The sequence below is a fragment of the Abrus precatorius genome, unplaced genomic scaffold, assembly GCF_003935025.1.
Source record: "Abrus precatorius isolate BTA unplaced genomic scaffold, Abrus_2018 Scaffold6, whole genome shotgun sequence".
Lineage (NCBI taxonomy): Eukaryota > Viridiplantae > Streptophyta > Magnoliopsida > Fabales > Fabaceae > Abrus > Abrus precatorius.
The window spans coordinates 8,540,973-8,566,027 of record NW_020874406.1 but is presented as its reverse complement, the minus strand read 5'-3'; the positions used below and the strand labels follow the sequence as shown (position 1 = coordinate 8,566,027).

General features: G+C 31.8%; 2 protein-coding genes across 3 annotated transcripts; one reads left to right on the top strand and one right to left on the bottom strand.

Annotated features, from left to right (window-relative positions):
* LOC113868505 (AP-4 complex subunit epsilon-like) lies at window positions 1–8,484 on the top strand. Its single transcript, XM_027504145.1, has 10 exons — window positions 1–1,070; window positions 1,158–1,373; window positions 1,478–1,588; window positions 2,495–2,692; window positions 2,790–2,921; window positions 3,020–3,076; window positions 3,174–3,290; window positions 4,083–4,163; window positions 5,083–5,226; window positions 6,596–8,484. Exons 1-10 carry the CDS (start codon window positions 327–329, stop codon window positions 7,712–7,714), a joined length of 2,919 nt encoding a protein of 972 aa, XP_027359946.1. The 5' UTR covers window positions 1–326; the 3' UTR covers window positions 7,715–8,484.
* A 9,108-nt stretch (window positions 8,485–17,592) lies between these two features.
* LOC113868568 (abscisic acid 8'-hydroxylase CYP707A2-like) lies at window positions 17,593–20,368 on the bottom strand. Of its 2 annotated transcripts, XM_027504257.1 has the most exons (7): window positions 20,114–20,368; window positions 19,704–20,019; window positions 19,118–19,504; window positions 18,832–19,006; window positions 18,609–18,715; window positions 18,381–18,499; window positions 17,593–18,250 (listed from the first exon to the last, which is right to left on the bottom strand). In XM_027504257.1, exons 1-7 carry the CDS (start codon window positions 20,308–20,310, stop codon window positions 18,157–18,159), a joined length of 1,395 nt encoding a protein of 464 aa, XP_027360058.1. In that variant the 5' UTR covers window positions 20,311–20,368; the 3' UTR covers window positions 17,593–18,156. The 2 variants fall into 2 exon arrangements, with proteins under 2 accessions (XP_027360058.1, XP_027360057.1); XM_027504256.1 differs by having other exon boundaries at window positions 17,743–18,250; window positions 18,832–19,504.
* Between the last annotated feature and the right edge of the window lie 4,687 nt (window positions 20,369–25,055).

Sequence of the window (25,055 nt, the reverse complement as noted above, 5' to 3'; positions counted from 1 at the left end):
AATTTTGAATTAATTGAATTAAAATTAAAAAGGTTAGAAGTAGTTTACTCTTGCGAGTGAGGAAGGCAAGCTCGATACGACCCGATCTGACCCGACCCGTTTAAACCAGTGGGGACCCATGGTAATATTCACCATAACTGACACCGTGTAAATTACTCCCTCCTTCTCCGACACCCGGCAGCTCCTAAGCACGGCGTGTGTAGTGTTGGTCAGTGTTCACTCTTCACTCTCTCTCTCACGAGGATTTGTATTTTTTCGCAAAAGCAGAAGCAGAAGAAGAAGAATCAAAGGTGGAGCAGTTGAAGACGATCGGTAGGGAGCTATCCATGGGCTCCCAGGGCCAATCCAAGGAGTTTCTCGATTTCATCAAGTCCATCGGCGAGGCCCGATCCAAAGCCGAAGAGGACCGCATCGTCATCCGCGAGATCGAAACCCTAAAACGCCGCATCAACGACGCCGACATCCCCAAACGCAAGATGAAGGAGTACATCATTCGCCTCCTCTACGTCGAGATGCTCGGTCACGACGCTTCCTTCGGTTACATTCACGCCGTCAAGATGACTCACCACGACAATCTCCTCCTCAAACGCACCGGTTACCTCGCCGTTACGCTCTTCCTCAGCGACGACCACGACCTCATTATCCTCATCGTTAACACCATCCAGAAAGACCTCGCTTCCGACAACTACCTCGTCGTCTGCGCCGCGCTTAACGCCGTTTGCAGACTCATCAACGAGGAAACCATCCCCGCCGTGCTTCCACGTGTCGTCGACCTTCTCAACCACCCCAAGGACACCGTTAGGAAAAAGGCCGTTATGGCGCTTCACCGTTTTCACCAGAAATCTCCATCTTCCGTTTCTCACTTGCTATCGAATTTCCGCAAGAGACTCTGTGATAACGACCCTGGGGTAATGAACGCTTCTCTTTGCCCTCTTTTTCATCTCATTTCCGACGAGGCTGATTCTCACAAGGACCTCGTCGCTGGCTTCGTTAGCGTTCTTAAGCAAATTGCAGAACACAGGTTGCCTAAGACCTATGATTATCATCAAATGCCTGCGCCGTTCATTCAGGTTCCATTTAATCTCGCTTTTTGTTTTTCGCTTCTGTTAATCGTTCATTTGCTTAGATTTTAGTACTTGTTGTGTTCGAGCTTGCAGATTAAGTTACTGAAAATGCTTGCATTGTTGGGAAGTGGTGACAAGCAAGCCAGTGGGAACATGTACACTGTGCTCGGTGATATAATTAGGAAGAGTGATTCGGTGACTAATATAGGGAATGCTGTTCTCTATGAGTGCATATGCTGTGTTGCTTCCATATATCCCAATCCTAAGCTATTAGAGGCTGCTGCCGATGTTATTGCGAAATTTTTGAAGGTTTGGTGTTTTTTTTTTTTTTTTTGGTGGTGTGTTTCGAGTTTATGCAATGTGATGCGTGTTCGTGGATTCAGCTGTTGTGTGTTTTGTTATTGTGTTGGCAGAGTGATAGTCACAATCTCAAGTACATGGGAATTGATGCTCTTGGTCGGTTGATAAAGTTAAGTCCGCATGTTGCAGAACAACACCAACTGGCTGTCATTGACTGCTTAGAGGTGAGGGATATTCCTTGTAAATGCTTATGATTTAAGATGAGAACCTTTTATGAGTGTTTGATAAATAGGTTTGGTGTTGAATCTGTTGATCATTCAATGCTTGTTTCACTTCATATTTTCATATTTAGTCTGCAAGTGCAAATCAAATGATGATCAATGCTGCTGAATTTATCTTATTTTCATGTTGGTGTTCAGTACCGTTGTAGAAATTTCTAGTGAAGAGTTGCCAACAAATTAAAGTAACAGGATAGAATTGGGTCTGTCAGTCCATAAGAAAAGTAAATTAACCCATAAGGCTATTATGACTCTTACACAAGTTGTTATATGTACAGTAACATGGAGTATAAAGTATGGTCTCACAATTTAATTTCAATCAAAGTTTCCTCTTTCAGAAAGTCTAAATTTTTGTTTTGTCAATGTACAGCTGTTGGTATTTTTATAAGTTCAATTGCTGGTTGATGTAGTGTAATGGTATATCACTTACAAATCCGTTGAATAGCTCCACCCATTGTTTACTCACTAGTCATTAGCCGTGATTTTGTGTAAGGCAGACGTCAAAATTTTTTGGCTCACCAATGTACGTACCCAGCCAGAATTTGATGTGTCAGTTTATATAAACTTGCAGTTAGAACTGATATTTTGATAATCAGTAATTTATTACAATTGGTATTTGGAATGGGACATATTGGTGAGTTATTCATTTCTGTAAGATTAAGATTTTGTTGGAAAGACACAATATTTAATATTCTTTCTCCATACAATTGTGCATAAGCACCCTGATCATGTTTATCACACAAAATCACAGTGCTCCCTTTTGTTCACATAGTTATATTTCTCTCTTTCATAGTTTCTTATGGTCATACTTGGATTTGGAATTTTGATAAAAATATGATGAATGTGATGCAGGACCCTGATGATACTCTGAAGCGAAAAACTTTTGAACTGCTATACAAAATGACCAAGTCCTCCAATGTAGAAGTGATTGTTGACCGTATGATTGATTACATGATTAGCATTAGTGATGATCATTATAAGACTTATATAGCATCTCGATGTGTGGAACTTGCCGAGCAATTTGCACCAAGTAATCATTGGTTTATACAGGTAATTGAAATAGTTGCCGCAACATTATTGATTTTACATTTTTTATTTTTGCATACATTCATGATAACTACTAATATCTGGTATTTTGATTATGCAGACCATGAATAAAGTTTTTGAGCATGCTGGAGATCTTGTGAATATCAAGGTTGCACATAATTTGATGCGGTTGATTGCTGAAGGATTTGGAGAGGACGATGATGCTGCAGATAGTCAGTTGAGATCATCTGCTGTATGTTATTTTGATAATTACACTAGTTTATTTGATATGTCCACCATGAATTGAACGTGTGCATAAATTTGGTGCTGAATGGAAGCTGCTTCATGTAGGTTGAATCATATTTGCGCATTATTGGAGAGCCAAAGCTTCCATCTGTGTTTCTTCAGGTACTTCCTATCCCACCTTTGTTTTGGATTTTCCCTCTTGTTTTTCTTTGTGAAAAATATAATCTGTTTGTAGCATAATTTTAAGTTCTGATTGCAGTTCATCTGTTGGATTCTGGGGGAATATGGCACAGCTGATGGAAAGTATTCTGCTTCCTATATTAGTGGGAAGTTATGTGACATTGCAGAGGCATATTCTAATGATGAAAATGTTAAGGTATTTGTTGAAAGCCAACCCTTAGCTATGGGGAAGGGTTAAAAAGTTGAAACACATTTTATTTCGGGATACTTTGATTATCAATGGATATCTTCTTTCTATTTTGTGGTATTTCATGATTGCTTTTAATACTGACATCATTAACATGTTATCAATATGAAATTACGCATAATAAATCTATTTCTGTTTAAGGCTTGATATAACTTTATTTTCTATTTAAAAAAATAATAATTGAGAAATTTGCCTAATTATGTTGAGGTTGTTAGTCCTTTTCTCTTTTGTTTGCCCTACTTCAACCCTAGATCTTCTCTCTCTCTCTTCCAACTAATTTACATTATCAATAATCAAGTACACTTTTACTGTACTTCTTTGATACTTTACATACTTGCCTGTCCAAACCTACATATGCTTTGTGTTAATAAATAGTGCGATGTTTGGCTTAATTATTTAACATTTCAAAATACACAGATATACAAGTATTATGTTCCATTACATTACATTCTTGATTGAATGCGTTAGGTGAGGATGTGATAAATTTTGCCATGGGCATGCTCACTTACATGAGAATTATTTTAATTTCATGGATTATATATGCTAGGTGTTTTATTGTTATGTTTCTGGCAGTAGTGTATATGTTGATGATGATATGTTTTCTGCATAAACTTTGTTATATCGTTCAACTATTTTTGTTAATCTTGTTAGTTCTATTGCATCCATCGTATGTCTGGACCTAATTTCAATCTGTTTGCTTGCACAATTTTGAATTGAGTCTAATTTATTGCTCTTGTGAAGGCTTATGGAATTTCAGCATTGATGAAAATTTATGCATTCGAAGTAGCAACTGGGAGGAAAGTGGATAATATCCTGCCTGAGGTATATGCTGAAAGACTTTAGGTCAAAAATATGTATCTTTTCTACTTCACAGGCTTTTTATAATGGCAATATATGATTTAATTTTGAGGGATATACTACTATCCCTTATAAGTATGTTATAATTCCCCATCTTTGTCCTCGTACAAAAGAATCTCACCCCAATGATGAAAATCTTCTAGAAGTCTTTTTTAGGTGTTTTCAAATTGTGCTAATGGTGTTGTTCATTGCATGAATGATTTTCCTGTTTACATATCTAATTTGATTCAGAAGTTTATTTCTTTGGTTGATAATCTAATATAGTAAAGTTGACACTGAGGAACATGAATATTAGAGATTAAGATTTACTTTTCTATTAATTCTCTGTAAACATTTTTTTCTTGAGTTATATTTATATATGTTTATGAATTCCCCGGATGTTTTTCTATAATAAATATAGCCAGTGACATTGAGATGCTCGGGCTTAACTCTCTCTTATTAAAAATGCTGGAATATCCCAGGGTATCTTGAAATATTTTAGAATATCTTCTGAATTATTTGAATATGTTTAAAGTGTATTGTGGAATCAAGTAACTGTCTAATTAGGGAAGCAATCTTAGAGTTATTTCTTAATTTATTATATTTTGTCGTTTGTTTCCTTAATTATTCTGGGTTAGTAGTAGTAATGATACACTAGTACTTGACCAAATTATTATTATAAATAGGACCACTGAGTCAGCATTTTGTATCATCTTATTACACCCGATTTCAATCTAATATTTTTCATTGTTGTAATTGATAGTTTAGTTTCAAATATAATTTTTAATATGGGTAGGCTGTTTATAAAGAATAAAATTCTGTTATAGTTTGCTACAAGTTTATGCTGAAATTTGACTGATACCCTTAATGGCAAGAGGAGTAACTCTTTCTTGTCTACTTGCAGTGTCAATCTTTGATTGAAGAATTATTGGCATCCCACTCTACAGATTTGCAGCAACGTGCATATGAATTGCAAGCCCTTATAGGTTTGGATGCACGAGCAGTTGAAATAATAATACCACGAGATGCGAGTTGTGAAGACATTGAGGTTATTGCTAATATAGAATCTACTTAGATCCGTTTAAGATAATAACATTTTATCTGTGTTCATTTTTAAGATAATAATATTTTTGGTGTTTAGTGCATGAAAGAAAAGCCTTTTATATTAACCAAATTTCAGCATCCATCAGTGTAGTGCTCGATAAGATTTTCTTGCATTTTTCTACAAATCATGTTTTTCAATAGCTGCAACAACTCCCACAATTTATGACTATTCTATAATTGAAAGGCGTTGCAGCTTCCTATAAGATTTGAAAACACCTAGATTGTTCTTAACTCGATAATTGAACCACACTGCCCATCTAGGAACATCCTAAGAAAAGCCAATCAAGTTTCTAATACAAATTTTAGTTTAAACTAAGGTAGGCTCCTAGTCCTACAACCCAACACTTAAGTTTCTGGAAGAGTGTCTGAATTGCTCTCATTTTCTTAATGTCTTGGTCATTTCCAATGTGTTCTCATTTATCTGTCTTAATTAATCAATGTCTGTAGGACAGATCCTAATTTACACAGATAACATCATTAATGCCTGATCTGAAGTTTAATTTTAGAAATCAGCCTTGCAATCACATATTTTTTCTTCCATGTAATTATTTAGGTAATTTGTATACTTTTTTTTAATCTCATTCTCATAATATGACAGAATTTCCTTTTTCTTTCAGGGAGAAGTATGGTATTGATGGTTAGATCTCTTTATGTTTGCATAATTACTGATAGGAAATCAAAATGCTTACTAAATTAAAACAACCCATACTTGATTATCCAAAATATTTTATTTTGGGCAGATGGAATGCATGTTGTTGGGAGTGAAATACATTGTTGTGCAAATTTCTAATAGCTGTTTCATTTGCTTAGTGTTGTTTGTCTCGTCAACAAACACAAACTGCAATTTTTATTTCCTTCTAACGAAAACTCATCTTTTAGCATCGGTTCTCCCAGATCTTTATTAATTTATTATTTGTTGGTCATTACAACACTACCTATGGTCCAATAGTTGGTCCCAAGCCTGGGTGAAGGAGAAGGGTTGTGTTAGGACCTTGGTCTCTCCATTGTTGTGTCTAAAACTCAACCATTTTTTTTTTGTGTACGCACTGTATAGCAATCTGATTTTCTATTTTTCACATTCATTTCCCTAAATGGAAGCACTGTTTGTGCTTGGGAATAATGCATCTCGATTAGGTTGTGTCTAAAACACAACCATTTTTTTTTTTTTTTTTGTGTACGCACTGCATAGTAATCTGGTTTTCTATTTGTCACATTCATTTCCCTAAATGGAAGCACTGTTTGTGCTTGGGAATAATGCATATTGTTCTTCTTTTTCTGCTGCAAGACTATTGACATTTGACTGTATTATGCAGATCGATAAGAATCTTTCTTTCCTCAATGGTTATGTCCAGCAGTCTCTAGAAAGGGGTGCTCAACCCTACATTCTTGAGGATCAGCGCACTGGATTGGGAAATATGAGCAACTTCAGAAGTCAAGATCAACGCGAATCTCTGCAGCATGGTCTGAAATTTGAGGCATATGAACTTCCAAAGCCTCCAATGCAATCGAAAGTTGCTCCAGTTTCATCTGCATCCCGAGTAGACATTGTTCCAGTACCTGAGGCATTGTCTTCTAGGGAGAACCAGCATATCTCATCAGTGGGATCAGTATCAGAGGCTGGATCTTTGGAGCTTAAGCTACGGCTTGACGGTGTTCAGAAGAAGTGGGGTAGACCAACTTATTATTCATCTCCAAGCACATCTGCCTCTACCTCGTATTCTACTTCCCAAAAACCAACAAATGGGGCAACTCAGGTGGATGGTGCTTCAGCTGTCAATTCAAAAGTACGTGATAGTTATGATTCAAGAAAGACACAGGTTGAGATTTCTCCAGAAAAGCAGAAGCTTGCTGCTTCATTGTTTGGTGGTTCAACTAAACCTGAGAAAAGATCATCCACTAGTCATAAGGTTCCAAAAGCTAGTGCAAGTGCTGCAGAAGGATCTCAGGGATCAAAGGCTGCAGTTGTTCACAGCGAAGTAGCTGTGGAGAAAACAATCCATCAACCAACACCTCCTGATTTGCTCGACTTGGGTGAACCAGTTGTCACTACAGCTCCTCCCCTTGTGGATCCATTCAAGCAATTGGAAGGTCTTCTTGACCCGGGCATTAATTCTGCAACAAATCATAATGTAGGTGTAGCTACAAATGCGCCTGATATTATGGAACTCTATGCGCATACTACTACAAGTGGGCAGAGTGACAGTGGTGGTGTTTATTCTATCCCTGTGAGTGGAGATAATGTAAATCTTTTATCTGAGTTGTCAAATGCAGCTGTAAGAGGTACTAGTGAAGAAATAATTGTGACGACTTTGTCTCAACCTACGAAGGGTCCAAATGCTAAAGATTCTTTGGAGAAGGATGCATTAGTGAGGCAAATGGGCGTGAACCACTCAAATCAGAATCCCAACTTGTTCAGTGACTTGCTTGGTTAATCCGGTTACTAAGCCAACTCTAGATCATGATGTTTGAGGATAGATTGCCTACCACTTACTGCTTGTCTAGTTGCCTGAAACAGTCTGTGATCGCATATATGCACTTGAATAAGTCATTATCAGGCATGGATGATTGCATCCCCCTAGAATGGGTTGATTAAACGTCCAGGAATGATGGCTGAACCAGGTAAAGGTTGTACTCGTTGCAGAATAGCTTTTGTAACTATTGAATGCGCGAGGCTTTCTTTGCCACATCCAGGATTTGGTCCACTCTAGACTTTAAGAAAGGGTACCGTTATGCACGGTCATACCGTTGCCATTTAAGCTTAATAGGAAGTTCTGGGTCATCTTTGTTGTACCAAAGCTGTATTTTGTTTTTTTAACATTTATGTGCATTTTTCTGTGTCCATAAGATGGTTTTTCAACAGCGAGAAGCTTGATATTGTGGTTAATAATATCAGTTTGATGTGAATGACATTTGTACTGGTGATTATTTTAGAGATGGTAATGGGGGATTAGGTTCATCTATTCCTTTATAGAATTACGGATATGCTCACGATTGGCCCAGTTGTGTTTCCTTTGTTGCGTTCGCTCTCTCGTCATGTTTTTTATTTTTGTTTATGTTATCCATGCTGACATTATTAAATTGATTGTAGTTCAATTTCTGTAGAACTTTGTCACATTATCACGGCCTCTTCAAAATGTAATATTAACAGTTTTATGAGATCCCATAAACAAGTTTTACGTGAATCGAAATTAAAAATTTATTAGTCACCAGGAAAAAAAAAAAAAAACTTTATTTACACGAGCGTGCCTTATGTAAGCACTGAATTTTCTATTTGTAAGATTAGGAATTCAGGCTCTTTGAAGCGACGGGTCAATCTGGCTTAAGAAGGCTTGGTTTTGAGACACCATTAAATTCATTGATTTAAAAGTAGCACCGTATGCATGATTATACAATGGCGAGTTTTCGGCTGTCTGTAGTTAGGACTTTTCAAAACTTGGTCGAAGTTGAGAGATTTAGTTGGTCAGTAGTCAATTGTATTTTAGTCGTATGTGCTTGTCTTCCGGTGAGCGGGTTTGGATTTTGTACTTCTATGTTTGGTGCCCTGTTATATTACATGATGGGAAATTTTTAGCACTCTCCAGTTTTTTCTATTTACATCCCTTTTTCTTGTGCACAATAAAGAAGGCCCTCTTTTATTGCTTTCGAAATTTAATTTTAAAAGATTTTAATACATTCTGGAATTAGTTTATATATATATATATAAAACTGAGGTTCTAAAAGAAATTCCTTCACTTGGTTTATTGTGGTTCGGACCAGTGTTTGCTTCCTGCCCCTTAGTCTCTTCAGGAACTATAATCCAAAAACACACAAAAAATTGTTATAAGGGTAGATGTCATAGATTTGCAACTTACATATATTCAGTATTTGGAACAACTTTATAATTATGAAATCCAAATGAATTTTATCATTTAGCATTTTTTTTTCATCAGAGCATTCAATTGATGTTATGTACTAACACTTTGGCACTGCATTTGCTTCCGTCCATATATCAACTCTTCTCCCAAGTCTTCTATACTGGAATATATCGATGCTAAATAAATTAGGAACTAGTTCACTGAAAATTTAAATAACACAGCTAAGAGATGTAGGTTTGGATATTGCTGTACTTTTTAAAGAAGGCAAACAAATCTTGTCCAATGCATCAGATCGATGCTATTCAGAAGTTGAAATTATCTTAACTTTCAACTTGAATAGAAGTTCAGATGCATGGATTTAGATTACGGGGCGGCAAAAAGTAGTGATGGAAACCATAATGTATAACCCGTCTAGCACATCATATTTAGTAAATTACGAAGGTTAATCCTCCAGTGGATATTTCTATGCTTTTCATGTTGTTACAAAGTTCAAATACTTTCTGTGGTTTAAAATGCAGAGAAAAGCAAAGGATCTTGTCATGCTAAGTTGTTGCTTGAGTATTGTATTTGTATACCTCCACTTATGTGGCACTGACAATTGGTCCCTAGCTAGCTATTGTAAATGTCCCAGAATATGATATGATGGATTCCTAATTATATTTGAAATACCAAAAACATTATGTACTTCATTACTTTTGCTTATATATCCACCACCAGAAAAAAATATATATATGTTATCTGACTTTACCAGTCAGTGCCACTTGCTGATGGAAACAGAAATGGCAATTGCATGATGTAATTGTTGTGATATCTTTGTTCATGTTGCCAAATAAATTCTAACCATTAGTGTTTAACACAATACTTCACAACATTGCTATATAACTAGATATTTGTACTCAACATGTATATATCATTCAACCTAAGATTATGACTTTTCTTTATCCAAGGTTTTCAGAGAAAAGTAACTAGAAAAATAGCTCCATGGTGAAAGGAACCTAACACAAGAAAAGTGCATTATAAAATAACAAATAGTTGAAGTGGTAACCTATTTACTATACGTGTCTATTGTTTCTTCCACCACTTTTGCTTCTCGTGCGCCAAATGCATGCTAGTGCTATATATTCCGAAAACCACTGTTGCGGCTATACCACGTCATTTTAGCATTATTGCTTCACCACAGAGTACGAACTCGACTACTCATTAGCTTAGGACCATCTTTGCAACGTTTTCAGGCTATGCATTTTTTTCCTTTTCCCTTTATTTCTTCTACCGCTCCTCGTTGTTGTAATCCAGAGGAGCAAATAGCTTTTAAGAAGACGACGACAAAACAACAAAAACAAAATGAGAAATACATTTCTCTATCAGATTTCGTCTTTTTGTATAAGTTTTATACAAGATACAAAATATCTAATTCACTCGCAGCAGTTCATGACTACCACAAATTATGAATCACCATTGCTTTACGTACAAAAACTTGGATTACAAAACACAATCTCAACTGAACTGTCACATACACGATTACTTAGGGTTTAATATTACTTTCTAAATACTAAGGTGTTGTAATAATAATAATAATAATAATAATAATAATAATAATAATAATAATAATAATAATAATATATCATTTTAACAATAAATATTAAAAATTAACTCCAAAAAATGTTCATTCAAATTTTATATAAAATATTCTATCTCTATTTCTAATTAATTTGAGTTATTTTAATAAATTTTTATATTTAAGATTAGACATATGATACTGATGAGGTGACTCAACAAGAATGAGCACTTGTTGACAGTCTAATATGCAAATAGAATAGACTTAAAAGCTAACTGAGAAGAAAGGCTTTTATAAGAAATATTTTACATCTAGTTGTAACTGAATATCTTGACAATATACATAATATTTATAAGTTAATAAATAAAAAATTATACTTAAAAATAATTCTAGTCATAACATAATATTCAAAAAAGAGTAATGTTCTATTTTTCTATTGCATTATTTATTTTATTTTATATTTTTTTTACGGCCTATCTCATTAGTTATTGTAAAATATGTTTTAAATTTTGAATATAAAAGCACTTATATGTTTAAAATTATGTCATCTAACCTTTAAAACACCTCAACACAGTGTCACATGAGCTAATTTTCTTAGCTCCAAACCGATGTGACTGATTAGTGTTTTGAGTAAAATAAACTAAACACATATCCCATTCGATGATTTTTCAATTCACTTTCTTCGCTGCAGCAAGGCAACCACGAGGCTAGCCATCTTGATTCATGAGTACGTCAGCCAACACAAATGTTGCGTATTAAACGATGCGATTCATCATGCATTGTTTTTTTTTTTTTTTAATATATTCAAATGTATCATAAGTGATTAAATTATAAACCATTTGTGATAGTTTATTGTTAACAAAAAAATATAGATAAAATTAATCTAGAGATACCTGCAAATTTAACGAATAAGATATATTTAAAAGTTACGTTTTAGAAAAAAAAAATGATGATTTTTTATAAATATTTTTAATTTCTCAAAATAAAATAATGAATGAGTATATATTTAGAATGTGTTTGATAAAGTCAATGGATAAGTTAAGTGAAAGCTTAAAAATTAGTAAAAATTGATAAAGTCAATGGATAAGTTAAGTGAAAGCTTAAAAATTAGTTAAAAATTAAAGTTAGAAATTAAAAACTTGATAAATAATTAAATTAAATTAAAATTTTGAAAAATTAACTGTTAAATTAGTTGATAAGTGAAAAGAGACAAAATGATATATTTAATTACATGAACTTAACTTAAAATTTAGTAATTATATATATTCTAATTATTATCACTTTTCAAATCTTAATTTATTTCAAATAATTTGTCATTTAAAAAATAAGGATAATAATTTTATTTTTATTCTTATTTTTAAATATTTTTTAAAATAAGATAATATAAAAATGTGTGTATATATATATATTATAATTTTAAGGAATTTATATTATAAAAAAATTAAAAGAACGTGACAGAAAATGCATTTCCGAGAGTTTATGAAATTTAAAAGAACAAGGAAAAAATTAAAATAAGACAGTAGGAATATAAAATAAAACTAAGAGTAAGCTTAAATGCTACATGAAATAAAGTTAGCATTTCGAAAAGCACAATAAAATGGCACTAGCTACTGAAATAAGTTTTATTTTTTTTTACTAAATAAGTCTATTTTAATTAAATAAACTTTTAAGCTAGTCAAGTAAGCTAAATTTAAAATGTATCTTTTTTATTTGTATTGCCAAACTGACTTTTAATACACTAACTTTTTATTTATTTTATATAAATATTATATATCATTTTAAATTTAAAAAAAATATTTATCCACTTCTCTCTTTATTTCTGGAACTCAAACTCCCAATCATACCTAAAGACTCTTCAACCTTATATTTGGACATAATTACTACTAAGAAAGGAATTTAAGAACTATTTGATGAACATGATAAAAGGACATGATATGTTATTATCTTATTTTTAATATTTATTGATAACATGATATAATAGCTTTATCGTATTGAATTATCTTATCTTATCATTATAATTCAAATTATTTTTTTATAATTTTATAACACCTATGTTTATATTGGGCAGAGAAAGTTGGAAACGAAATCTTAATTATGAAAGGTCCTTCAACCTTAACTTATAATCAGATATTCAAAATCATTGAATTTTCAAATCACTTACTAACAAGCCCTTGGCAAGTCGTTAGACTTTCACCATGTGGAGGATATGCATAGACTTTCAAGAAAGAAGTATGTTCTAGAGAAAAAGTGTTTCCATGTAAGAATAACACTTTTTTAACACTTTTTTAAACATATTTTTAACAATTAATTAGTTAAAATTTATTAAAATTAAAAAATATATAGATATTAATATTTTTTACTCTAATTTAATTTTTTTCATAATTTTATAATTTTTAATAAATTTTAGCTAATAATTAAAAATTAGTTAAATATTATATTACTAGCATTCTTGCTGCATGTAAACTTAGACATATATATAATTTATTTATTTATTATGTATTTTGTTAACCTCAACTCTTAGGACGAAAATAAACTGTTAATAATAGTAAAATTTTATTAAATAAAAAAATATTTATTGTATTTTTATAATTCTAATATAATAATTATGTACTTTTTTATAAAAAATTTCTATTTGTAGATGTTTAAACTCAATTCTTAGAATTGAGGTTAATAAAACTCTTTTTTTATTATTGCATTTCTCTGTTCTGTTGCTATTTCATTCTTTAAAGTTTCAACTACCATATTCCTTCAATATTGATGGATGTTTATGATTTTCTTATATTGGTCATGAAATCTATCCTTGGCCAAAAAAGAGAAGTCAATTTGATGTTAATGTACACTTGACCATTTTACTCACTAAAATACTTTGTTTTATAGTTCCAGATTTAAATTCCAGTGCCTTTAGAACAATTGAACCTAAGTTAAAATATAACTAATGATGTAAAATAGTAAGTTAAATTCATCTCTCTCTTTCTTTTTTGGAAAATAAAAGTTCTAGCTTATAATTTGCATAAACTCTACAACTAAAATTAAAGATACATAATTGTAAGAAAAGTCTTGAACCACTATATTCTTGGATTTTTGGTTGCACATCTCTAATTGTTTGATATTCAATTTACGCCAAACTTGAAAGTTGAAACTTAATTTGTAGAATTGACGTCCTACACAATCTCACCTAATTAAATCATAAGGACTATGGTCTCTAACAGTTAGATAGATGGATTCATATAATCCACAAAATCAAAAGATAAGAAAATATTGATACATTGGCATATCCTAGCCTCTAACATTTACTCCTATCTTGAAACTATCGCCTAAAGACTAAAGAGCCATATACATGATGCTATATCCATCCCAGATATGGCTGAACTACGATCTGGACCAACTACTAAAGAATCATTTTTGTATAGCTGTCATAGATTTGAAATGTACCTTGGCATGTCTATCAACATCCTATTATTAAATTCACAACAAAATTGAAAAACACATGTTTGACACTTGTGCTCTTGTTATGAGAGATGAATAATTCTGAGTCAGCATTTTTGGCTAAGATCTTAGAACTCATGCCAAAGTCATAATGTGCAATCTCTTTTTCAGTTCTTAAAAAGATGTTGATTTCAATGGAAAGGACAAATGATTGGAACATGAAATTATGGGTAACTGTTTCTCCTCTTTGCCTTTTATCATTAATTGTAAGTTGGTTGCCTGTATTATCCATTAGCTTTGTGCTGAACAACGATTCATTTTAACAAAATGATAATAATGTTATTTTTGAAGGAAAAAAATGAAGATGAAAATAATTCATCTACTAGAAATGTTCGAGTGATAAAGGTCCTAACTTCTGCACATTGAATTATTTTGTTTTTGTATCTTTCTCTCTTTAAATAGTAAATTATCATGTTATAAGAAGAAAAACAACACAAATTCATAACACAATTGAATGAGATTAAAAGATCAATACAAAGAAAGAGACAGAAATAAAAAGAGCAATTGATAAACAGTAATTTTATTTTTTTGATAATGGATAAACAATAAAATTATTTAGACTTAATTAACTCCATTAAAATAAAGAAACATATAAAATATGGAATAATATATAATTGAGGTATTTTTTTTTATAAACTTTAACATACCTTAAATTACCCCTAAATATATATATATATTTTTTTACTTTATAAATATCTTCAGTTTAGAGGGTCAAATTCAAACAACAATATTACACACAGCATTCAGAAGGCAAATTGGACCAAAGGTGAGCCATTTGTCGGTGGTGGAAAATGCGGCAACATGACGGGGCTGATGTTTTATCATTTGATCTGTTGGGTTTTCTTGCAGTGTGTGGTTATTATGTTTTATTCTTCTTAAATATTTTATTTATGATGTTCTATTTTACTTTTTTCATTTTCTTCTTAAACATCAAAGATTTGTTCTTTGTCTTTTGTTCGAGAACCATCTTAAATGGAGTAGTAAAATTATCCCTCTCTTAAAGATTTGTTTACGAAAATAAAGGAAAAGAAAACTGAGAGAATTAGCAATATACTTCTACCACTACTATGCCAATCCAAGTAAAATGACACATTATTTTATAGATCCTTTGCTCATTGGATTGACTTAGTGTTTAGTAAAAGCAAAATACCAACATTTTTTAGGTATCTAAAAATGGAAGAATTTTATTGAAAAATAAAGATTTATTATATTAAAAATATAATTTTTAGATATTCAAAATCAACTGTTCATTAAAATACGGTGTAAGTTATGAGGAACAGAACTTAATATTGGGATTAAACCAGGAAAGAGACAGTTTCCTGCTCAACTTCAATGATTTTAGAATTGTTAAATTTCCTATATATATATATTAAGAAAAGAAAAAGTCATAGCTATTCATTTTCATCATCAAATTATATGCTTCAGACACCACGCGCAATTTCTTTTTCCACATCATCGAGAAACTTTCAAGAAGATTACCTCCTTTTTTGCAGATTTTTAACTTTGTTGACTTCATTTTTTTTCCTCTTCTTTCTTGGGGGAAAACACTACAAAATGTCGAAATCTATCATATTTTTTGCCTATAATATGCTTCCTTAAGTTTCCAACTGCATTCGTAGCGATTCTTTGTCTTGACTCTTGCTTTTTTTTTTTTCTGGTCACCAATCTGTTCTTATTTTTACTTTTCTTCTCCTTCCAATCATAACTATTAAATATTCAAATTTTTTATGTATTTTTTTTATGCATATACTATAACTTTCAATTCAGTTTAAATATGAGATTTTATTTTTTGCTTCTTTTAAAAACTTGTCCTTTTGACTAGTATTGATTTGATACGTGTGAAATTAAGATACTAAAACCAGTAACCCCTCCCAACAACAAATTCTTACTCATATCATAACAACACAAGTTGATGTTGCAACCTTTACTATGAAATAATATATTTTCTCATTTGAAACTTATCATTTAATTAAATGAAAAGTTATAGAGTTAGTGTACATATATTGTTAAACATCATTCGCTTTTAATACTGACCCAGTAGTTTGAGTCACTGATGAATAGACACATCAATTATTCTACTGATATACTCTTGTTTTTTGAGAGTCTATTTGTTAGCAAGTAATAATTTTAGTTTTATTAACATATTTCTCACGATCTAACTCATTAACATGCACCTAAAAGTATAATAACATATTAGTTTTAATTTCTTTTTACAATGCATGGCTATTCAAATTTTGTGGCTTAATTGAGTCATCATTGCTTTATAAAAATAGCTCAAGACAGATCATATTACACTGATTTTTATACATGATACTTAAAAAATCTTGATTCCTTGAGAGAAACTTTCGGATTCTGTTACTGATTGCCATTAAGTAGCATCAAGGTTATCTTACACGTATTTCAGATTAATTAATTATAAGAAGTTATCATAACATGAGCAAGTGTCTTCTTGCGGTGCCGTGGTTTGATTATACAGAAATTTGTGACACATTTTCAAACTATTCATTAACAGCTAAGCGGTGCAAGTTCAAGGCCCACAACACAACCTACCCATTTTTTTTCTCAACATCAAAGAGAAAAATATCAAACACCAATGAAACTAAATCAATAGATATTGTCACGAAAGTTATAGTTGGAAACAGCATAAGAATGAATTAACTTTCCCACTAAGTTTCACGTACAGATATTTGTTCAACAACAGCAGTGTGGAATAAGATAGCTATGACATGCTCATAAACAACTTTGGAAACTCTAACTGCATAGATTCTGAAGCCATAAAGGGGTGTTTGTCTTGTTACAAATATAGACAATTAGGAACTGCAACGTTTCATCTTTGGATACATATGAATGGTAGCACCGACGTACACGTTAAAATATCAGAATCAGAATTTGAGACAAGGCAGAAATATAAGACTACTATAGAGGATTGTTCTACAATATGCTCCAATTAATAGACCATTGAATAACACTTATAATTGTTTTTTTTTTTACATAAATATTCTGATTAAATATAAGGATATAGTGCCTAGAGGCTAGAAGTGTGTTCATGATTCAAGAGTAACAAAATATAGTTTGATAATTCTAATTGCTGCAATCAACCCGAGAAATATTAGTAGGTTTGACTTATATAAGGAGCAAAAAAGGAAATTAATTGATTGAAGAAAAACGACAGAGAGGAGAGTGGATCAACCTTACGTAGGCGAGTACCTGCTAGATAATGTTTATATGCTTGAAACGACATGTGTTCGGATCTTAGGGGACTCAGTTTGATTGAAATGCAATACATGGAATCCGTATTAGTCAAAATTTGAATAATTGAATGCATGCTAGCAAGATGGGAAGCACGTATTTTTTTCATTTTGTGGTGCCGTGATTCATTGGCATTCTTTTTTTTTTTTTTAATTTTCATTTTTCCCGTTATTTTTTTCCTGATTGTTATTTTTTTAGTAAAGATTATGAAGTTTATTTATACCTTTAATGTTAGATTATTTTCTATTCAGGCATCTCTATTCTCTACACAACCAACAATAGCCAGATATAGTTTGTGGTATTTTATACTCATCTCAGAACCAATATTTCACTTTATTATTGCCTTGCGGCGTTCTTATGAATACAAAACTAGTTGAATTCATCAATACAATCTTTTGAGGACTTTTTCCTCATATAAATAGAAAGAAAAGAAAGTGAAGAAATAAAAAGAACCTAATACTATTTGGTCTGGCTATGAAACCTCCTATATACACTTGACATCCCTTTTTGTATGCTATTGTCAAGACTACCCCTTTGGGTTTCTCTTGGCCAAAAATAAAGGAAGATTAATCTCCTTTGTTTGGTTATCCATTTGCAATATGGTCTTGGTCTTTAATAATTTTTCTGGAACCAATTTTGAGAGCTATGAAGCCATTCTTTCCATATTTAGAAAGCTACTATAAAACAAGGGTTGGACTTGGATTGGATCTGTCTTATGTTTGAGTGATATCTACTTCTTGGGATATAAGGTGATGGGCAAGCCGTTTTGGGGGAGAGCAAAAGGGCCATACTGAATTCCATTCTTTGCACCCACCACAGACCACCTGCACCAAAATAATAGAAACAACACTTAGAAACATTCTAAACCTCCCAATTTGGAACATGTCTCCATTCAAAGCAGACAGCTAAAAAAAGGTTGCAATGAGACTTTTACTAGTGATTAAGTTTACCAACCTGTACTTTGTGGTCAGATGATGTAGGAGGACCAAAATCTCCAACTTGGCTAATTCATTCCCAGGACACGCGTGGATCCCACTGCCAAATGGCATAAAAGTATTGGGTTTTGGAGCAGCCTGTCAAATAGTTAACAGAATCTGTCAAAGTCTGGACTTGGTATCACTCATTGCATTAATAAGACCAAAACTATGGTAGGTAAGTGCATAGTTTCTGCTCAACAATTACCTCAAATCTTGAGGGATCAAACTTTTCTGGTTCCTTGAAGTTGTCAGGACTGTGGTGTATGTTCCTAAATAGAGGTAGCACTTTCCACCCTTTTGGTATAAGATACCCTAAAGAAAAACAAATATCAACACAGAATCTGTGAGCCTAAATGAGAAAAGGAAAGGAGATCTTGGGTTAAAAATAAATAAGGGATTAAGGTATCATATAAGATTTGGTTATTGACCTTGATATTCAACATCCTCCACTGCCTCTCTGAAAGTAAAGGACAAAATTGATGCAACTCTTAGAGTCTCCTGAATAACCCTTGAAGTTATTGGCATCTTTTTGGCATCTTCCCAATTCAGACCCTTATCTTCACCATTTTCTTCCTTGCTCTTCAATATGCACTCTTGTTCCTCCTGTGATATTCCAAAATTAAAAAAAAAAAAAAAAAGTTTAATTAAGTCCAAGGGACCCTTAAATTGAAAAAATTGTTTGACAAAAATAAAGGGTAGGACCCAGACACTTACAGTAACAGCTTCTAGGACACTAGGGTTTTCACCAAGGTATTTGACAATCCACGTAAGCACACTGGCAGTGGTATCACGAGCCGCAAATATGACTCCAATCACATTATCCGCTATTTGCTCATCCGTGAGCCCTGCTTTCTCACCCATGAATGAACCCAACAAGTCCTTGTAATCTTGCTTCCTCTGCCTCCTGCTTGCGATTATTTGAGCCAAGATCTGTGCAAGCTCCTTCCTTGCCTTCATAGCCTTGTGGAACAGTGTCCCAGGAAGGTTAATGGGCATTGAGTTGTACCCTTGCTCAAGGGTGTAGTAGCATCGTTTCAGAGCCTCTCTGTACAGAATTTCTTCTTTTCCAAAAATCGAAAGCAGAGCAACATTGAAAGTGAACTGCAGTAGACCAAAACAAAAAACTCCATTATTTATTTTGAAAATCAACGAGGGATTAAAAATGGGTAATTAATATTTTTTTAATTATTGGTATAATTTTCCTTTTTGGGAAATGAACAGAGGAAAAACAGAGAAACTCTGTTTTGCTCTGTTTGTGTTATCTGCTTTGGGAGTAGTTGAGTTGAAGTTGATGGCTCACCGTCTTCATTTCAAGAAAAGTGGTGATCAAACGGCCTTCCCATGATTTGAGGCAATCTTGGGCAATGGTTTCAATGTTAGGGACGATGTTTTTAATGGCTTCAGGCATGAAGGTACGAAGAACAAGCCTCCTCAAGTTAGCATGGTACTCCCCTTGGTGAAAGAAGATAGCTTGTTTTCCCAACATCCTTTCTTTGCTTGCAGGAAATGTTGGCTTGAAGAGTTGAGCTTTGTTGAGCACAAACTTTGCAGCCTCAGGGCTAGAAATCATCACACAGGGGCAACCTAGAATGTGGGACTTGAACATAGAGCCATACCTAAATAAGAGAAAAAAAATTGATGTATGTAAGAGAAATTTGTCCCATGAAGTGGTTGAAAATGGAAAGTGAAAGAATTGGCATGAATTTGAACCTTTTAATTTTTGTGGCAAAGAAGACATTTGGGTCTTGAGAATACATTTGAAAGGTTTCTCCTATGTAGGGCCAACCCATGGAACCAGGGGGGAGTGGTAAGTCACGGCGTTTGGAGACATAGGGCTTGATGAGTTTCTTGAACAGAACAATGAAGAGAAAAGAAGCAAACAAGCATAACATGGTGCTTAGTTCCATGTTTGTGTTAGTGTGTGTAGCTTCGTGATAATTATGATGAAGAAAAAATAAGAAGAGGGTGTGTGACCAAAGATGTTGAACATTTGATGTATTTATAGGCTCTTTTGAGTTAGAGTGAAAGCATATGAAGCAGGAAGAGGGTGGGAAGGAGGGAAAAAGAAGGGAGGCTTTCAATTACAGCTCGATTTCCACACACGGAATCTCCCTCCAGCTCATTCAATTTTTTGTTCTAAATCTAATTTAATTCCCAGAGAGAGAGAGAGAGAGAGAAAGCACGTGTCACAAGAGTGTATACAAATACATGTAAGAGTTAGAGTTTGGTTGACCGTACATGTATGATGATGGGTTGGTGTTTGTGTAGTGAGACTGCACAAAAGAAAAAGGGTACTAATTCGATTAATTAATTAATTAATCATAGAGAGAACAGATATTAACACCCTAGCGACCCTTTGGTATGACAAAAGCCAAAAGTGGACAGAAGAAGAGAAGCAGAGAACCTTTTTTGTGTTACTCCCATTTCCGTACTATGTGGATTCTGTTAATTTCTTTAGTTTTTATTGCAATTATGTACTAGTGCTTGTTCTTGGTCCTTGTCATCTTTCTTTTTTCATCACTCTACTTTCTGCCTAACCACTCTTGCTACAACAAAGTAGAAGTGGCAACTCATTTTCGGACACAAACATCAAAACCCATTTCTGTATTAAAATTAATCCGAGGTTTGGGTCAATATGGACTGTTGGTGACAAGGTTAGATCAAAGTGATAAAATTTTATGGGTATTGGAAATGTATTGTTTGGACATTTCAGCAATGTATGGAGTAGTAGGTTTGATGGTGTAAGTTGAGCCTTTACATTAATGAGGCTGCCACCCACCTTAAACTAATTCATCCATGGATTCAAAATGTAAGCTGATTTTGGTCTTCAACTCTAATGGTCCCCATATCATAAATTTCTCTTTTTTTCTTCACTAACTTTTTATTTATTTATTTATTATGTTTCTGTAATTGTTGAAGCTCGTTTGAAGAATACACAATGCATGGATTCTCACCTTTAGTTGATTATGCTTTTGAAGAATGGGAGTAATAAATATTACTACTTTGAAGTGTATTTTCATCCTATAATATGAATCAATTGTTTTAAAAGTTCAAATTATCATGTAAAATAAGCATACCATAGATTTAGTTAGATTCCTATATTGAATAAATGTTATGGTGGTATTCTAGGATAGTAAATGTTCTGATTTTTCCTCAGTGGTTCTATCACTCTCTTAATTTCAGGGAAAGTCAATGCATGATAATGCAAGATACTAACGTCTCCTTGCATGCAAGGAAAACCTTGGATGAGAATTTTGGTTCTATTTGTTGTTCTTCTAATTAAATAGTAATAATTTACAAAAAAATTAAGCATTAAAAAATTATTGTCAAGATATTTTTTTCCACTAAATTATCATTGTTCAATTTTTAAAAAAAAGACCGAAAAAGAGTATAACAAATTTCTATCTATAAAAAGATCCTATTAATAAAAAAAATTGAGGAAAAATAAGTAATTAGACACGCAAAACTAAAATATTTCATAAAACTTATAAATTTTGACGACAATAAACTAATTCTGACAAGCATATATGAAATTTTTTAGCTAAATACCATAAAATTAAGGACAATTATTCCCTTCAATAATAAAATAATACATAGCTAAGTAATTTTGCTGTGCACTGCACTGATATTATTTAATTAAATTAAAATTTTAGATAAATAATTAAAAATATATTATATAACTATTTTTAAATTTAATAAATTTTTAAAATATAAAATATTATAATTATTAATAATATTAAATTAAAAAATAAATACTTAATATAGAAAAATTAATTAACATTATTAAAAGAATTAATCCTTAAAAATATTTTTATTTGAAGTAATGAACTATACAATTTATTAGAGAAAAAGAAATTTTTGTACAAAACTAAAGATGAGTGGTTGCTGATAATTTTAATTGAAATTACTATCAATTAGATTAGGTATTATAAATATAAACATAGATATTGATTAAATTATATATATATATATATATATATATATGAATAAATTATTGTAAAAAATGTGTGATTTATATATAATTTTAACATTAAAATATACATGTGTTTAACTGTAAAAAAAGTAATTTTATCAAATATTTCACTTTCTAAATAGTTTATTTCCATTTAAAATATAGAAGTTAATAAACTAATCCGTTTTACAAATTTATGTACAACAAAAATAAAGAAATTTAAAGTTAATTTTTTATGTAACTGCAAAAAAATTTGACATTAATTTAAGATAACGAGCTGCAAAGATAAAAAAAATTTAACTTCACTTTTATATAATTTGTCCGGATTGTGAAACTCTCTTTTAAAATGGGAAGGTGTGAGTTATTTATTTGATTCTACAACAAGATCTACAGTTTTATGTTACTTATGTAGTTATAATCTATTAAATGAATGAGATATAGTATTTATTTGACTTTTAAATTTCAAAATTTAATGATAATTCAAAGTTACTACTAAATAATCATTGTACAATCTATGTTAATATTATTATAATAGTCACACAAAACTGCACTAATTTAGTTTAGTGTTGCCAATTTTAATATTAATCTTTTAACTGTTAAAAATTTTAAAAGTGAATAAAATTATTATTAAGTAAGAAATTTTACTGTGATCAAATTTTTAGTTGTGTCATGGTTAACTTAAGCCAACTTATATATATTTCATTAAAGAATTTTGACTTATTTGTTACAAAAAGTCATATTATATACTAAAATATGGACACAAAGTGATAGGAAGCAAAGGAGTGATAGTTACAAAACGACAATTGATTTCTTAAAAATATTGATTACAGACTGTAATTGAACTTTGTACCTATGTCAATCCCTCCTTTTTTAGAATAAATTAAACTAAAATGATATTATATACTATTTTGCTGTGAGTAATTGTAAAAATTTAAAGTATAAAATAATACTTTTTAGCTTTTGATATATTAAAATATAAATGATATTTTGTGCTTAAAATATTTTATTTGCTAAATATTATTAGGAGTTTTTGACACTTATCAGCAAAATGGTGCTTTGTAATAATCTTTTCAAGCAGTTATAGCAAATCTCCTCGTAGATTTTGAAAACCTATGCATTGCATATGGCTTTTTGACGCGTTTGCCTGCGGCACATGACACATGCATGTGATGGAATTGATCAACCACTACGTGTCAATGTCAAATGTGTAGAATCACATAACCAAGAGTAACTGGAAATTCCAAAATTGAAAGCATATTGTGTTTGATCATAAGCACGATAATATCAACAATCAAATAAATAATTAACTTGATATGTCAACTGCTAACTTATTCAAGAACTTTTGAGTACTTTAAGCAAAGCAATTTGAATTTGAATTTGAATTCAGTGCGCATGAACTGGAGAAATTTTTTAATTCTGAACGTTGATATAACTTGAACGTCACATGATGCTATATATTAACAAACAAAAGCATGGAAAAGAACTTCTTTGATCCTTCTTATCATTGATCCTTTGACTTTTAATAAGTTAGTATTATTGGAGAATCTTTTCTACGTACATCAATTATATCTATATTAATTTGTTGATCACAGGTGAAGTCTTAATTAGGATTTACTGTCACTGTAAATATAATTAACAAAATTAATTGAAATGAATCTGAGTTAAAACTCACCTTTTTTTTCTGTTGGAATTTACGTGTAAAATTTCAAATTAAGAGTAATGTTAATTTGATAATTTATCTAATTCATTAAATTAATTTAGAAGTCTTCTCTCATTTATTATTATTAGTTTTTTTTTTTTTTCCTTCATTCTCTCCCCTCAGAGAGCACTGCAAGTGAGGGCTGCTCTGATGTCTTTCTGACATGACTCGTTAAATGCAAATTCAAATTATGACAATGTAAGTGACGGAAGTGGAAAAAGAGCAGAGATAAGGATGACAGCAGTGAACAGCTTCTTCACTTTTTTTGAGTTGTATTTGTGCAGAGTGCGATGCATATACAAATGAACAAATCCTCATATTAAGAATATGAGCAGAGAAAGACGATTTTCTGTAAACACAATGCATCTGATCTTTGCATTAAAGTATGTGGCAACAATCAACACCCCAAAAAGTCATTTAGGAGCAGCCATTCGATCACATGCATATGGATTCACTACAAAAAGATGAAAAAACAATATATATATTTATTTATTTATCATTATAATTACAAGCCATAATTTTTATAATAATATTTTTTAGTAGTTTTTCAAATATAATATAATAATCTTGCTCTGGTCTTATCCTTCACGAAAACATGCATACAGATCAGAAAAAACCGAAGGTGACATAGGAAGATCGAATAAGTCGCAGCCATAAATATCTCAAGCAGTGGTCAGATACGTATAAATTAAGAGAAAAAGAAAATATTAATCGATTATTTTCAACCGATCAGAAAGAAAAATTATACAATAATGTGAAAGATATATTGCCAGTGTTTTATGCACTTGATACAGGAATTCTTCGGTATGCAGGCACGTACGCGATTGAAAATGTTATTTTATATTTTGTAAGACTAATTTAGCTTATGTTTATATAATAAGATTTTTTAAAAAATATAAGAAATTGTTTCCTTGAAAATAATTTCATCCAAAACAAACACTTATCTTATATAACACACATGTATGACTGTTGTTTATTTTGATTTTTAATTGAGATGAATA

What these genes read in the sequence shown, in the direction of transcription:
- LOC113868505 (XM_027504145.1), top strand. Translation starts at nt 327, where the DNA reads ATGGGCTCCCAGGGCCAATCCAAGGAGTTTCTCGATTTCATCAAGTCC. An exon ending in CTAATGATGAAAATGTTAAG is followed by an intron (nt 3,291 to 4,082) that starts GTATTTGTTGAA and finishes GCTCTTGTGAAG; the next exon opens with GCTTATGGAATTTCAGCATT. An exon ending in CGAGTTGTGAAGACATTGAG is followed by an intron (nt 5,227 to 6,595) that starts GTTATTGCTAAT and finishes TGTATTATGCAG; the next exon opens with ATCGATAAGAATCTTTCTTT.
- LOC113868568 (XM_027504256.1), bottom strand. Translation starts at nt 20,310, where the DNA reads ATGGAACTAAGCACCATGTTATGCTTGTTTGCTTCTTTTCTCTTCATT. An exon ending in TTGATCCCTCAAGATTTGAG is followed by an intron (nt 18,500 to 18,608) that starts GTAATTGTTGAG and finishes ACTATTTGACAG; the next exon opens with GCTGCTCCAAAACCCAATAC. An exon ending in CATCTGACCACAAAGTACAG is followed by an intron (nt 18,251 to 18,380) that starts GTTGGTAAACTT and finishes ATTTTGGTGCAG; the next exon opens with GTGGTCTGTGGTGGGTGCAA.